The sequence below is a fragment of the Homarus americanus genome, unplaced genomic scaffold (assembly GCF_018991925.1).
Source record: "Homarus americanus isolate GMGI-L3 unplaced genomic scaffold, GMGI_Hamer_2.0 scaffold24260, whole genome shotgun sequence".
NCBI classification, from domain to species: domain Eukaryota; kingdom Metazoa; phylum Arthropoda; class Malacostraca; order Decapoda; family Nephropidae; genus Homarus; species Homarus americanus.
Window position 1 is genome coordinate 12606272 of NW_024721079.1, and position 17546 is coordinate 12623817.

Genomic DNA, 17546 nt, shown 5'->3' on the forward strand with positions numbered 1-17546 from the left:
ACACAGAGGGATCAGAGGAGGAGGTCCACCACAGCCCAGTCCCGCTCACGGGAGGAGAGTCACGCAAGACTTCCCTCCCGACTCGACTGCCCTCCTGTGCCCAGCTAAGCAGTCTCCCATAGAGACAACCCAGGACCACCTGCGAGGCCTCCCCCAGGTCACGTGAGTTTTTGTCAGAGCTTTCCATGGGATGAGTTGCTGACGTGGGAAGTGTATTCATTTCATGTTGTGTCCGAGAATCAGTGTCTAGTAACGTAATATGATGTCCTAGTAACGTAAATATAATGTCCTAGTAACTTCAATAGGTGTTATTAATGTGTCCATGCCACTGTCGTAATTAATAAATAGTTGTAATGAAGCGGTGTTTGAGAAGTCGTCCTTAAGAACGTAATGGAAGTGTGTTGACGTATAAGATAAGATAAGTGTATTGACAGTGTAAATAACTAACACGGCCACGCTACCAAATTCTTCCTCTCTTTTACTCTCTTACTAAATATTCTCTCTATACATTCTACCTTAAAACCCCTCATTACACGGAAATCGAAGGACTCGTCAATGGTAAACATGCTGCTCTCATTGACTGGCAGAACAAACCTAAGTCTCGGCGGACCAGCACAAACTTCGCAAATTAATAAACGAATGGTAGAAAAATATAGCGAGTGAAATGCCAAAAAATGCAGATCAACACAAAAAGCGTATTTTTTATTTTGCTAAGACAAAATATTGTCCAATTACTCATGGCGTGGCCCCCCTTAGCTCATCCGACGGTAACTCCCTAATAGAAGACGAAGAAGGCATCCGTCAGCACTGGAAAGAGCACTACCATTCGCTGCTCAACGGAAACACCGATGTGGATGTCCTGACTACCCAGCAGGTCCCTAGGCTTCCAGAGCTCACTCATCTCAGCTATCCTCCATCCCTGGATAAGGTATCAATTGCTATTAAGCTGATGAAAAATAACAAAGCCTCAGGGCCTGATGGAATCCCAGCCGAGGTGTATAAACCAAGGGGATCTCTGCTTACCAGCCGTCAGAGGCAACTACCGCTGGATCTCGCTGCTGTCCATAGCTGGCAAGATTATCGCCTGAGTCCTCCTTAACAGACTTCTTCCTGTGGCGGTAATCTTCCTTTCAGAATCTCAATGTGGCTTTAAACCATCACGTGGCACCACTGACAAGATCTTTGCTGGCCGCCAGATGCAGGAAAAGCGCAGAGAACATCGTCGTGACTTGTACATGACCTTCATTGACCTTACTAAGGCCTTCGACTCGGTCAACAGTGAAGCCCTCTGGCAGACCCTCAGTCGTTTTGGCTGCCCACCAATATTTATTGCCATTGTGAGGCAACTCCACGGTGGCATGAATGGCAGTGTCATGCACAATGACACCCAGTCTGAGTTCGTCCCCATCCAAACAGGGGTAAAACAAGGATGTGCACTGGTACCAACTCTCTTTTCCATTCCTTGGCTGCCTTCCTTACTCGTGCCAGTGCCAATCTAGTACCGGATAAAGAGTCTTTCAACACAAGACGACTCCAGGCAGGAACAAAGGTGTCGACCACCTCTATCACTGAACTTCAGTATGTAGACGACCTCACCCTCGTCGCTCACACTGAACGCGACCTACAGGAAATCCTGAACACCTACACTGATTCGTTTGCACACTTCGGCCTTGAGGTGAATGCCCGTAAGAGTCGGATTCTCTTCTAGCCTGCCCCTGGCTCAACCACACCACCACTATCCATCCAGCTAAACGGAACTATTCTCTCTAATAATACCCACTTCTAGTACATTGGCTCCCTCCTGTCCACCACCGCGCACATTGGTGAAGAGATTCAACATCGAATCAGATGTGCATCTCAAGCCTTTGGTAAACTCCATACCCGTGTCTTCAGCTGTAGGGAGCTGAAATTATCTACAAAGTTGCACGTTTATCGAACAGTGGTCCTCCCCACTCTGCTGGATGGCAGCGAAACATTGGTCGCATACTGGAGGCACCACAAGGCACTTGAAAACTTTCACTAACGTAATCTACGTTCTATCCTCCTAGTTCGCTGGGAAGATAAGAGAACAAATGCCAGTATTCTCGCTGACACCAATTGTAAGAGCATCGAGGCTACCATTATCCATGAACAACTACGTTGGACTGGCCATGTTACCTGCATGGACGACAGTAGACTGCTAAAGCAACTACTTTACAGTCACCTAACGAATGATAAACGTAACGTTGGGGTACAACGGAAAACGTATACTGTAAGGATACTCGTAAGGCAAACATGAAAATGTGCCAAATCGACCCCCCTCACCTGGTAGACGATCACTCTACACCGTAAATGTAGGGACACCATACGAGTTAGCCCGACTACATACCGAGGCAGACATGCGCCAGCGCTGGAAATACACTCTGCTGCTCCTACCGCACTAGATGTAGCCCTCCATAGGTATAACATATGTGAACTGCTTTGCCGATCCCATATCGGCCTCTTGAGTTCTCTCAAGGCACATTAAAAGGGATGGCACCCTTAATAACTCATATCATTGTATCATAGGTGGATGATCGTAGTAGTAGTAGTGTCTGACCAGTAAAAAGTCCTCGGTGGCAAGTGTGTGCAACAGTATAAGTAGCTCTCATGAGTACGGTAATTACACGAAAACAAGATTAGATAAAATATTATGTAACTTTTGTATATCAAGCTGGAAGTCAGATATAATTTCAACTCTTTCCTGGAGCCGTGTTTGCAGGCGGTAGTCAGGGAGTATTTAATAAATATCACTGCTTATTTACGAAATGTTAAAAGATACATGTTTTGATATTCAGGCGGGGAAATGTTGACTAGGTAAATATACAACTATTCATTACATTTCACTTATATGAAATATTTATGTTAACTTAGTTCATGTAAAACCCGACACACATAATTATGTGCTTATATATATATATATATATATATATATATATATATATATATATATATATATATATATATATATATATATATATATATATATATATATATATATATATATATATATATATATATATATATACGTCATATGCATACACACAGTAATTACAGTGCTGTACACAGATAGGGTAATGTTGAGACCCATATGGTGTGTGGTTGCGGGGTCCATACCTATTACTGTATTATGACATTACACACACACACACACACACACACACACATGTTCAAAGGAAATGTTCAAAGTTGCCCCCTTCTGCCTCAATGCAGGCCTGTACACGTCGTACCATTGATTGTCTGACGCGTTCCAGAATGCCTGGACTATGTTTAATTTGCTCGCACCTGTCACGAACACGTGGGCATATGCAGAGTCTGACATTTTACCATAGAGACATTGTGGTTTAGAATAATCCAAGGATATCATCCTCCAATTTAATGTACTCTTTGGTGAATCACCCTGTACAAATACGCGACATAGTAAACAGCTTTAGCAAATCTAGTTGTCTTACGTGGACAATATTGTAAGTACCCTGTTGTGTGTACATTGTTCTTTGTACACGGTCGTGTGTACACTGTATTCTGTGTATACTGTTGTGTGTATACTGTGCAATGTTTAAACTGTGTGTGTACACTGTTGTGTGTACAATATTGTGTTTACATTGTTGCGTGTACAATATTATATTGTGTTTACATTGTTGTGTGTATACTGTGTTGTGTGTACACTGGTTTTTGTGTATACATTGTTGTATATACTGTGTTGTGTGTACACTGTTGTGTGTGTACACTGCTTTATTTGTATATGTGTACACTATTGTCTGTAGACTGTTGTGTATACATATTGTGTGTACACTGGCACACCCTCGACGCTGTGAAGACCCTGAGAGATAGAACTGGTTCACGAGCTGATCAGACTCTGACCCAAATGTAGCGAACTGTGTACCAGGAACACCGGACAACTTGCTCGCTGCTCTGGCTACTCGACACCTCCCAAATACAATCCACTAATCGATTTTACATCTCGTCCCTTAATCACCGCTAACGAAGCAAAACAATTTTTTCGTATTTATGGTAAACTATTTTTTTGTGCTGTATTTGTTCGAAAGTTGCTGTAGATGCGTCCCTCAATAGCAGTCAAAACTGTCCAATAATTTACTTTAGAATGTATTGTATATCGATAGAGTTTTGTTTAGACGACGTATGAGAATTTATATAACTGTTCGTTCCTTATTTAAGAAGACAAAACTGAACTACTCTCTCTCTCTCTCTCTCTCTCTCTCTCTCTCTCTCTCTCTCTCTCTCTCTCTCATGGGCGTCGTGGCACTGTGTACTAATGAGCGTAGTGGCACCATGGACTGAAAGGCGTAGTGGCACCGCGGACTAATGGGCGTGCTGGCATTGTGGACTGATGGGGTAGTGGCACTGTGGACTGATGGGCGTCATGGCACTGTGGACAGATGGGCGTAGTGGCACCTTAGACAGATGGGCGAGGTGGCACTGTGGACTTATGGGGTAGTGGCACTGTGGACTGATGGGCGGTGTGGCACTGAGGGCTTTTCGGCGTAGTAACATTGTGGACTGATGGGCGTACTGGCACCGTGGACAGATGGGCGTAGTGGCACCTGTAGACAGATGGGCAAAGTGGCACTGTGGACTGATGGGGTGGCGGCACTGTAGACTGATGGGTGTCGTGGCACTGTGGACTGAAGGGCGTAGGGGCACCGTGGACTGATCAGCGAAGTGGCACTGTGGACTGCTGGGCGTAGTGGTACTATAGACTGATGGGCGTAGTGGCTCTATAGACTGATGGGCGTAGTGGTACTATAGACTGATGGGCGTAGTGGTACGCTTGACTGATGGGCGTAGTGGCACCTTAGACAGATGGGCGAAGTGGCACTGTGGACTGATGGGCGTTGTGGCACTATAGACTGATGGGCGTAGTGGTACTGTGAACTGATGGGCGTAGTGGCACTATAGACTGATGGGCGTAGTGGCACTGTAGACTGATGGGCGTAGTGGCACTGTGGACTGATGAGCGTAGTGGTACTGTGAACTGATGGGCGTAGTGGCACTATAGACTGATGGGCGTAGTGGCACTATAGACTGATGGGCGTAGTGGTACGCTTGACTGATGGGCGTAGTGGCACCTAGACAGATGGGCGAGGTGGCACTGTGGACTTATGGGGTAGTGGCACTGTGGACTGATGGGCGGTGTGGCACTAGGGCTTTTCGGCGTAGTAACATTGTGGACTGATGGGCGTACTGGCACGTGGACAGATGGGCGTAGTGGCACCGTAGACAGATGGGCAAAGTGGCACTGTGGACTGATGGGTGGCGGCACTGTAGACTGATGGGTGTCGTGGCACTGTGGACTGAAGGGCGTAGGGGCACCGTGGACTGATCAGCGAAGTGGCACTGTGGACTGATGGGCGTAGTGGTACTATAGACTGATGGGCGTAGTGGCTCTATAGACTGATGGGCGTAGTGGTACTATAGACTGATGGGCGTAGTGGTACGCTTGACTGATGGGCGTAGTACCCAGACAGATGGGCGAAGTGGCACTGTGGACTGATGGGCGTTGTGGCACTATAGACTGATGGGCGTAGTGGTACTGGCAACTGATGGGCGTAGTGGCACTATAGACTGATGGGCGTAGTGGCACTGTGGACTGATGGGCGTAGTGGCACTGTGGACTGATGAGCGTAGTGGTACTGTGAACTGATGGGCGTAGTGGCTATAGACTGATGGGCGTAGTGGCACTATAGACTGATGGGCGTTACCGACTGATGGGCGTAGTGGCACCAGACAGATGGGCGAAGCGGCACTGTGGACTGATGAGCGTAGTGGTACTGTGAACTGATGGGCGAGTGCACTATAGCCATGGGCGTAGTGGCACTATAGACCGATGGGCGTAGTGGTACTATAGACTGATGGGCGTAGTGGCACTGTGAACTGATGGGCGTAGTGGCACTATAGACTGATGGGCGTAGTGGCACTGTGGACTGATGGGCGTTGTGGCACTATAGACTGATGGGCGTAGTGGCACTGTGGACTGATGGGCGTAGTGGCACTGTGGACTGATGAGCGTAGTGGTACTGTGAACTGATGGGCGTAGTGGCTATAGACTGATGGGCGTAGTGGCACTGTGAACTGATGGGCGTTGTGGCACTATAGACTGATGGGCGTAGTGGCACTGTGAACTGATGGGCGTAGTGGCACTATAGACTGATGGGCGTAGTGGCACTGTGGACTGATGGGCGTTGTGGCACTATAGACTGATGGGCGTAGTGGTACTGTGAACTGATGGGCGTAGTGGCACTATAGACTGATGGGCGTAGTGGTACTGTGGACTGATGGGCGTTGTGGCACTATGGACTGATGGGCGTAGTGGTACTGTGAACTGATGGGCGTAGTGGCACTATAGACTGATGGGCGTAGTGGCACTATAGACTGATGGGCGTAGTGGCACCATAGACTGATGGGCGTAGTGGCACTGTGAACTGATGGGCGTTGTGGCACTATAGACTGATGGGCGTAGTGGTACTGTGAACTGATGGGCGTAGTGGCACTGGAACTGATGGGCGTAGTGGCACTATAGACTGATGGGCGTAGTGGCACTATAGACTGATGGGCGTAGTGGCACTGTGGACTGATGGGCGTTGTGGCACTACAGACTGGTGGGCGTAGTGGCAGTGGGCTGATGGCGTAGTGGCACTATAGACTGATGGGCGTAGTGGCACTATAGACTGATGGGCGTAGTGGCACTATAGACTGATGGGCGTAGTGGCACTGTGGGCTGATGAGCGTAGTGGCACTGTGGACTGATAGCGTAGTGGCACTGTGGGTTGACGGGTGTAGTGGCACTATAGACTGATGGATGCAGTGGCACTATAGACTGATGAGCGTAGTGGCACTGTAGACTGATGAGCGTAGTGGCACTGTAGACTGATAGCGTAGTGGCACTGTGGACTGATGAGCGTAGTGGCACTGTAGACTGATGAGCGTAGTGGCACTGTAGACTGATGAGCGTAGTGGCACTGTAGACTGATGAGCGTAGTGGCACTGTAGACTGATGAGCGTAGTGGCACTGTGACTGATGGGCGTAGTGGCACTGTGGGCTGATGAGCGTAGTGGCACTATAGACTGATGGGCGTAGTGGCACTGTGGGCTGATGAGCGTAGTGGCACTAGGCTGATGGGCGTAGTGGCACTATAGACTGAGGCGTAGTGGCACTATAGACTGATGGGCGTAGTGGCACTGTGGACCGATGGGCGTTGTGGCACTATGAACTGATGGGCGTAGTGGCTGTGGGCTGATGGGCGTAGTGGCACTATAGACCGATGGGCGTAGTGGCACTATAGACTGATGGGCGTAGTGGCACTATAGACCGATGGGCGTAGTGGCACTGTGGGCTGATGAGCGTGAGTGGCACTGTGGACTGATAGCGTAGTGGCACAATGGTTGACGGTGTAGTGGCACTATAGACTGATGCAGTGGCACTATAGACTGATGAGCGTAGTGGCACTGTAAACTGATAGCGTAGTGGCACTGTGGACTGATGAGCGTAGTGGCACTGTAGACTGATGAGCGTAGTGGCACCGCAGACTGATGAGCGTAGTGCTGTAGACTGATGAGCGTAGTGGCACTGTAGACTGATGAGCGTGGTGGCACAGACTGATAGCGTAGTGGCACTGTGGACTGATGTGAGTGGCACTGTGGGTTGACGAGCGTAGTGGCACTGTAGACTGATGAGCGTAGTGGCACTGTAGACTGATGAGCGTAGTGGCACTGCAGACTGATGGGCGTAGTGGCACTGTGGGCTGATGGGCGTAGTGGCACTATAGACTGATGGGCGTAGTGGCACTGTAGATGGCGTAGTGGCGGGCTGATGGGCGTAGTGGCACTATAGACTGATGGTGTAGTGGCACTATAGACTGATGGGCGTAGTGGCACTGTGGACGATGGGCGTTGTGGCACTAGACTGATGGGCGTAGTGGCACTGTGGGCTGAGGCGTAGTGGCTATAGACTGATGGGCGTGGTGGCACTATAGACTGATGGGCGTGGTGGCGCTATAGACTGATGGGCAGTAGTGGCACTGTGGGCTGATGAGCGTAGTGGCACTGTGGACTGATAGCGTGGTGGCACTGTGGGTTGACGGGTGTGGTGGCACTGGACTGATGGATGCAGTGGCACTATAGACTGATGAGCGTAGTGGCACTGTAGACTGATAGCGTATGGCACTGTGGACTGATGAGCGTAGTGGCACTGTGAACTGATGAGCGTAGTGGCACTGTAGACTGATGAGCGTGGTTGCGTAGACTGATGGGCGTAGTGGCACTGTAGACTGATGAGCGTAGTGGCACTGTGACTGATAGCGTAGTGGCACTGTGGACTGATAGCGTAGTGGCACTGTGGGTTGACGGTGTGGTAACATGGGCCTGATGGATGCAGTGGCACTATAGACTGATGGCGTAGTGGCACTGTAGACTGATGAGCGTAGTGGCACTGTGGACTGATAGCGTAGTGGCACTGTGGGTTGACGGGTGTAGTGGTGCTGTTGGCGACGGGTTTGGCACCGGGGGCACTGTGGGCGGCGGGTGCACGGGGACGGTTGGACTGTTGGCTGACGGGTTTAGTGGCACTGCGGGCTGGCGGTGTAGTGGCACTGTGGGCTGACGGGTGTAGTGGCACCGTGGGCTGACGGGTGTAGTGGCACCGTGGGCTGGCAGGTGTAGTGGCCATGTGGGCTGACAAGTATAGTGGCACTGTTGGCTGACGGTGTAGTGGTACTGTTGGCTGACGGTGTAATGGCACTGTTGGCTGACGGTGTATGTGGTACTGTTGGCTGACGGTGTAGTGGCACTGTGGGTTGACGGGTGTAGTGGTACTGTTGGCTGACGGTGTAGTGGTACTGTTGGCTGACGGTGTAGTGGTACTGTTGGCTGACGGTGTAGTGCTGTTGGCTGACGGTGTAGTGGCACTGTGGGTTGACGGGTGTGGTACTGTTGGCTGACGATGTGGTGGTACTGTTGGCTGACGAATGAAGTGGCACTGTTGGCTGAATAATAGTGGTACTGTTGGCTGACGGTGTAGTGGCACTATAGACTGATAGGTGGCACTGTGGGTTGACGGGTGTAGTGGTACTGTTGGCTGACGGTGTAGTGGCACATAGACTGATAGCGTGTGTGGCACTGTGGGCTGACGGTGTAGTGGCACTGTTGGCTGACGGTGTAAGTGGCACTGTGGGTTGACGGGTGTGGTACTGTTGGCTGACGGTGTAGTGGCACTATAGACTGATAGCGTGGTCACTGTGGGTTGACAGGGTAGTGGTACTGTTGGCTGACGGTGTAGTGGCACTATAGACTGATAGCGTAGTGGCACTGTGGGTTGACGGGTGTAGTGGTACTGTTGGCTGACGGTGTAGTGGCACTATAGACTGATAGCGTAGTGGCACTGTGGGTTGACGGGTGTGAGTGGTACTGTTGGCTGACGGTGTACACCATACGACACATTTGACAGTGGCACTGTGGGCTGATGGCGTATAGCCTGATGGATGCGGTGGCACCTATAGACTGATAGCGTAGTGGCACTGTGGACTGATGAGCGTAGTGGCACTGTGGACTGACGTAGTGGCATCGTAGACTGATGGGCACGTGGGTGTGCGAACTGAGCGTTACTGTTGGGTTGACGGTGTAGTGGTACTGTTGGCTGACGGTGGGTATGGCACTGTAGGCTGATGGTGTAGTGGCACTGTAGACTGATGAGCGTAGTGGCACTGTGACTGATAATGGTGGCTGCGTTGGACAGTTGAAAGTGGCACTGTAGACTGATGGCGTAGTGGCACTGTGGACTGATAGTGAGTGGCACTGTGGGTTGACGGGTGTAGTGGCACTGTGGGCTGATGAGCGTAGTGGCACTGTGGACTGATAGCGTAGTGGCACTATAGACTGATCGTAGTGGCACTGTGGGTTGACGGGTGTAGTGGTACTGTTGGCTGACGGTGTGGTGGCACTATAGACTGATAAGCGTGTGGCACTGTGGGTTGACAGGTGTAGTGGTAGCGTTGGCTGACGGTGTAGTGGCACTGTGGGTTGACGGGTGTAGTGGTACTGTTGTGACGGTGTAGTGGCACTATAGACTGTGAAGCGTAGTGCACTTGTGGGTTGACAGGTGTGTAGTGGTACTGTAGACTGATGAGCGTAGTGGCACTGTGGACTGATAGCGTAGTGGCACTGTAGACCGATGAGCGTAGTGGCACTGTGGGTTGACAGGTGTGGTTGTGGGTTGACGGATGTGAGTGGTACTGTGGGCTGGGGTGTAGTGGCACTGTGGGCTGGCAGGTGTAGTGGCACTGTGGGCTGTGGTGTAGTGGTACTGTTGGCTGACGGGTTTAGTGGCACTGTGGGCTGGCAGGTGTAGTGGCACTGTGGGCTGACGGGTCTAGTGGCTCTGTGGGCTGACAGGTGTAGTGGTACCGTGGGCTGATGGGTGTAGTGACACGTTTGGTTGACGAAGTAGTAGCAGTGGGCTGGCGGGTGTAGTGGCACTGTTTGTTGGCCGGGTGTAGTGGCACTGTGGGCTGACGGATGTAGTGGCACTGTTGGCTGACGGTGTATTGGCACTGTTGGCTAACGGGTACATTGGCACTGTTGGCTGACAGGTGTAGTGGCATTGTTGGCTGACGGTGGAGTTGCACTGTGCTGACGGATGTAGTGACACACTGTGGGCTGGCGGGTGTGGTTGCACTGTGGGCGACGGATGTAGTGGCACTGTGGGCAGATGGGTGTAGTGGCACTGTGGGCTGGCGGGTGTAGTGGCACTGTGGGCTGACGTACGCAGTGAGACTGTTGGTTGACGAGCGTATTGACAGTTTGAGCTGATGAGACGTGTCGGCACTGTTGACTGACAGATGTAAAGACACTGTGGGCTGACAGGCGTAGTAGTACAGTGGGTTGACGGATGTAGTGGCACTGTGGGTTGATGGGCAAATTGGTGCTTTGGGTTGACGGAATTAGCGCTGTGGGTTGACGGGTAAATTGGCGCTGTGGGTAGAAGGTTTATTTGGAACTGTGAATTGACGGTCTAATTGGCGCTCTGGGTTGACGGGCAAATTGGTGCTGTGGGTTGTCGGGTTATTGGTACCGTGGGCTGACAGGCGTGATATGTTTGGCGATACTGTGGAGTTAAACCTGTACAAAAGCATTTATGAATATCGTATCAACGTTACATTACACGTCCTGTAACCATGTTGGGATACAGTCTTCTATACCGTTATGTATTACCATGATGTGGTAATTCCAATACAAAATTACACATCACTTACTGTATTCTCCTGTATATAAACACCTGCTGTATCATCTGGGACAATATACACACTTACTGTATTATAGACATTATACAAACCTCATTGAATTCCTGAAATATACACACTCACGTATTCTCTAAGGTAAACAATCAATACAGGCTCTATTTTCTAAGATATACTGTATTCTAAAAAATAACCCACACCGCACATACAGTATTTCTAGGATACAGTATATAATTTAATTACTGTATTTATGAAGATACACAAATAGCAGCACAGCTGTAGCATTATAGCAATTAACTCATCGTAATAGAAGAGTTGTCATCATACGCAATGAGTTAAGTCATCGAACCTATGGGGTTAAGCCACTGAAGGGTCTACTATTCTACTCAAAGGGCTGTACTCCAAAGGTTAAGTCACCCTACTCAAGGGGTCAAGTCATCTTAATCAAGGGGTTAAGTCATCATACCAAAGGGGCTAAATTATCGTATTCAATCAAAGGATTAAGTCACCGTACTAAAGGGGTCAAGTCATAGTACTCAAAGATTAAAGTCATAGTACTTCAGGGGTCAAGTCATTGTATTTAAGGGGTCAAGTTATCGTACTTAAGGGGTCAAGTCATCGTACTCAAGGGGTTAAATCATAGTACTGAAATATACAACTGAAGAATAACGAGAAAAAACCTACAACGGGAACTGAGAGAAGGGAGATAAGGGAGAGACACAGTGAGAGAAGTGAGATAAGGGAGAGAGACAGTGAGAGAAGTGAGATAAGGGAGAGACACAGTGAGAGAAGTGAGATAAGGAGACACAGAGTAGAGATAAGGAGAGACACAGTGAGAGAAGTGAGATAAGGGAGAGACACAGTGAGAGAAGTGAGATAAGGAGAGACAGTGAGAGAAGTGAGATAAGGAGAGACACAGGAGAGAAGTGAGATAAGGAGAGACAGTGAGAGAAGTGAGATAAGGAGACACAGAGAAGTGAGATAAGGAGAGAGACAGGAGAGAAGAGATAAGGAGAGACACAGGAGAGAATGAGATAGAGAGAGACAGGAGAGAAGTGAGATAAGGAGAGACACAGTGAGATAGAGACAAGGAGAGACACAGTGAGAGAGGTGAGATAAGGGAGAGAACAGTGAGAGAAGTGAGATAAGGAGAGAGACAGTGAGAGAGTGAGATAAGACACATGAGAGAAATGAGATAAGGAGAGACTAAAGGAGATAGTGAGACATGAGAGAGACAGTAAGAGAAGTGAGATAAGGAGAGACACAGTGAGAGAATGAGATACAGAGATCACAAGGAGAGAGTGAGATAAGGAGAGACAGAGAGAAGTGAGATTAAGAGAGAGACACTGGAGAAGGGAGAGACAGAGGAGAGTGAGATAAAAGGGAGAAAGAGACAGAAGAGAGAAATAGAGAAGTGAGATACGTGAGAGACAGATAATGAGACAGAAGAAATGAGAAGGAGAGATACAGAGAGACAGTGAGAAGGAGACAAGGAGAATGGAGAAGGAGATAAGGAGACACAGAGAAGTGAGATAAGGGAGAGACACAGTGAGAGATGGTGGGAGAGAGGAATATGGTAAAGAATAAAAACAATGAGGAAATGAGTGTAACGTGGGGTAGAAAATAATAGATGATGAATGAGATGGATAAGGAAGGAGGAAGGAGAAGAGAAAGGCAACAAAACTGGAGAGGGGGAAACTGAGGAGAGAGACAGGAGAGAAGGGAGGCAGAAGAGGGGAGCGATAAGAGGGGGAGAGATGCAGAATATAAGAAGGGAAAGAGGCAGAACAGGAGAGAGACAGGAGAGAAGGAAACAGAAAAGGAAAAAGCTAAGAGGAGGAGAGAGATAGAAGGGGAGAGAGGCAGAAGAAGATAACGGTTAAGAGAGAAGGGAGGCATAAGAGGAGAGAGGCAAAAGAGGAGGAGAAGAAGAGAGAGAGGAGGGGAGGGTGATAGAAGAAGAGAGACACAGGAGGGGAAAAAGTAGGAGGAGAGAGAGTATGAGGCGGAGAGACACTGGAGAGCAGAGAGAGATAGAAGAGGGTACAGGCAGAATAGAAGAGGAGAGATACAAGAGGGGGAGAGGTAGAGGAGAGAGGCAGAAGAGAAGAGGAGAGAGACAAGAGGAAGAGACAAGATGGATGAGATGAACGAACCAAGGATGGGGTTGCCGCGAGGTACGGAGGCGCCGCCGAATGAGAAGGCATGAGAGTGGTCAGCCGTCACCAGCAGAAGGGTGTTGGTGGGGTCTACCAGCTTCAATGCCGCCTGCACACACTCGTCCAGGCGTGTCACCTCGTCTAGGGCTCTCGCTGCCATGTTGTAGTGGTGGGCGTGGTCCATCCGTCCCGCTGAGGGTAGTGCAAACAAACTCTTTCTCATCCTCGTCTTATCCACACAACCCACCTCAGCAGGCAGGTCACGGGAGGGAGACAGCCTACTCATGTCATATACGCTAGTGGGTAGGTCTGCTGCTGCACCGTCGGTGGGGTATAGCGTAAATGTGGTGCTTGTCCTACCTGTACTACCAACCAACCAACCAACCAACCACTCACTTCACCACCTTACCTGGTTGCTGGAAGTTGTCTCCCTCAGGATCCTGGTTGGTGGTTGATGAGGTAAGGTAAGTCTGTGTATTACCTGGTGAGGGAGGTAGGGACGGAGGGAGAGAGAGAGCCGACGTAACCATCACCAACATCATCTCCACCATCACCACCATCGTCAACCCGTGAGCTAAACCTCTATCAAGCACAACACATTAGTACAAGTCATGCTGCCGTGGAAAAACATAAACAGTGGCCGTGTCTCTCGCTGTGTTAAGCGTGTAAACATCCACCAACTAACATCTACGAAAATAAAAGAGAATTGATCACAGGGGTCATAATGTTAGAAACAAAATTAAGCCAGTAAACATGCTGCCAGTGGCCACAAGAGACAAGACATTACACTACAGCTTCCCACCACCGATGTTATACAAGAAGCTGACAGACTAGCTTGGGCACCTACACGACACCACACGCTCCCGCTCACTCAAACGTGTCTGAGGTAAATCAAGAATTGACTTAAGCCTCAGCCACAACAAAATAATCCCAATGGTGCAAGATGGAGCGTCGGTATAGTATAGGAAGACAAGAGATAACACCTGAACATTAAAACACATACAATAACGAAAAGGGAGGAACAGGAGACAACAAGAGGATGATGCAAGAAAAAGGAGAAAAAATCTATCTATAAAAAGAGTACCCGTGACGGGATGGCCCCTGGGAGTGTTGTCTCCGCCCAGGGTGAAGACATGGGAGTGGTCTGCCGTGAGCACGTAGAGCGTGTCTGTGGGCGACGTGATGTTCAGGGCACTCTGAACAGTCTCATCCAGAGCAGCGATCTCCTCCAGGGCCCTCCTCCCGTTATTATGATGGTGGGCGTGGTCAATGCGCCCAGCTGAGGAGGAGGAGGAAGAGGAGGAGGTAGGTGGGGAGAAGGAGGAGGAAGAGGTAGTGGTGGTAGTAGTGGTAGAAGAGAATGACGTAGGGGTGGTGGTGGTGGTCGTAGAAGAGGAGGGGGAGGAGGAGGAGGAGGAGGAGGAGGTAGAGGTGGTGGTGGTGGTATAAGAGGAGGGAGGTGGTGCGTGGTATAAGAGGAGGAGGAGGAGGAGGAGGAGGAGGAGGAGGGAGGAGGAGGAGGAGGAGGAGGAGGAGGTAGAGGTGGTGGTGGTGGTATAAGAGGAGGAGGGGCCAACCAGTTAGTATACATAGAAGTGAACGGAGCTTCATTGATATACATAGCTATAGTAACAAGATTCTTACGTGGAACTGAGGCAACAGGCTATCAACATCTACATAAACTGCCTACATTGGCAATCTATTGGTACAGTAACTTCCTACATAGGCTATCTATATGTACAGATACTACCTACAGAGGTTATCCATATACGGCAGTTACCGACATAGCCTGAAAATACTAGCGATATAGGTTATCCATAGATACAGTGATTCCCTATAAAGTCTATCTACAATTATAGGAACAACCCTACATTGGCTATCTATATATACAGTTTACAGATACTACCTATAGAAACTATTCACAGTTAAATAAACGATCTACAAATTACTTAACAAGGGTATCCATAGCTGTAGAAAGTAATCAATGAGGAAGTACATAGGTATATATATATATAGCCACAATACATAACTTTAGAAAGAAAGCCTAATTAGAGACTACATAATGCAAATGACCGTAATTACTGCCTAATTATATGTACCCTTAGAAGATATAGATGCAGTTAGGGATGATTAGTATACATATTTACATCTAAATTAGGACTTCACTGGTATACACATTCCTGTAGAAATAAAGCGTTTATTAGGTAAAATCTACAGAATATTACTCCAGTGACAAGATGAGATATATGTTAAGTTTACACTACATAAATACATTGATTAAGCTAAAGTTTCGAAGACTTGGGGAAATATCTCAGCTTACCCGTAAATTAGTGAGGATGGTCGCTGCCAGATGTCTATGGTGTCACTTGATGAAGCCTAATTTGGTCACATTCAGACTCTCAGTGTTGCCTTAACTTTCGTTTTCGTTCCATTTCTCATGTTCTAAATTTTGTATTAAATATTTTGATCAGATTAATTTTGTATCTTCACGTTTAAATCTTTAGAATTTTGATTTGTTTTTGCATATTTTGTTTATGTATTTATCATCTATCAAAATTGAGTCTCTCGATATTTGGTGACAAAAGAAAAGTGATTAAGTTTTTAGGATGCATAGCTCGTCTTGTATCCCAACGGTTGTTAAGATAAGTCTTGGGCACCTTCCGTCGACCCAGTTGTGAATGGGTACCTGTCTTTACAGTCGAGGATATGTAGGCAATCGACTGCAATATCTGCCACAATACCTCCTTGTGTACTGAGGCTTAATACTCAGTGAACATTATCCCACTCCTAAAGATTTAACCCAACTTAGTGTTGAACTTAACCCAACATAACATAAAGTTAGGATATGTTAAAGTTACAGCCACCAATCTTGAAATTCCACTGGTAAATGAGGATACTATATTGTTGATGAAAACTGACCAGGTATGATTCTTCACTGTATACTAAGCAACATCAAATTCGTTAATATTATGCTAATTTTAACAGCATATGATATTAATTAGCTTCACTTAGCAATAACTGCCAATGATAACAATTTCAAACATAATTAAAAATGAAATAGATTACAACAACGTATATAGATTTATTGCTTAAAGTTCTCACCATATGGACTGTTTATATATGTAATGATATCATACTTAGATTGATCCTCTTATCATTACAGAAATACATTAAATAAGTGTCAATAGACTCTGGTTGATTATATTATCGTCCCAGCGAGAATATATTTCTTCTTATTGTTCTTCCCTGTGTATACTAAGTTCAGTCTTCTCACTCAATAAACCTTACCTAACCTAACCCACAATTATCTCCTCAAACAGACAACCTTAACATAGATGAGGACTGATAGTACCTAATTATGTTTCGACAGACAAAGAGACAAACATTCAATACACCTATAGCAGCAGCGACCATCCCCATTCCCTGATGATAGTTATTAGTTATATATATATATATATATATATATATATATATATATATATATATATATATCAGGGTGAGTACAGACTAGTCTTACTCACCCCGAAGATGTGAATTATACGAAAGCGCTTGGGAACTTCGTGTTTTCTTCTTTCCTTGTGGTTATCAGCATATACCTAGATCACGCGCACCTACAGTGATTTATTGCATATATATATATATATATATATATATATATATATATATATATATATATATATATATATATATATATATATATATATATATCATTTAGATCCACAATGAAGACGTGGATAAGATAAATCTTGATAAAATCACACAGGAAAAGGGAAACAACGGAGTTAAGAGTAAATTACGGAAAGAAAATACGTAAGACATAAATCGTAGAAAAATATACAAAATACCATGATAGAAGTTAAACAGAAAGTAGGACACTGAAACTGAATTGTACTAAAACTAAACTGAATGTGAAGTTGAAGATGAAACCTATTTTGAAAATTGAACTGAATGAAACAAATAAAACACATTGTGAAAAAACTGAACCTAAGCTGATTTTAGAAGAAGAGGAAGAAAAAATTATTTCTAAGGAATAAAAGTTAAGTCTAGGTCACCTGGACACTAATGAGTTACAATACTGAGGTCAGATGATCACAAAACAAATACATATTCAACTTATACT

The 17546-nt window shown here is 47.0% G+C and overlaps 1 protein-coding gene across 2 annotated transcripts in view; it reads right to left on the reverse strand.

Annotated features, from left to right (window-relative positions):
* LOC121861563 (alkaline phosphatase, tissue-nonspecific isozyme-like) overlaps positions 1 to 17546 on the reverse strand; it is a 65752-nt gene that overhangs the window by 32159 nt on the left and 16047 nt on the right. Inside the window, exon 3 of one of the 2 annotated variants that reach the window (XM_042359447.1) lies at positions 13424 to 13618. In XM_042359447.1, coding sequence (XP_042215381.1) covers positions 13424 to 13618 — 195 coding nt within the window. Of the gene's footprint in view, positions 1 to 13423; positions 13619 to 14510; positions 14706 to 17546 lie in introns of both variants that reach the window. The other variant, XM_042359446.1, reaches the window with a different exon arrangement.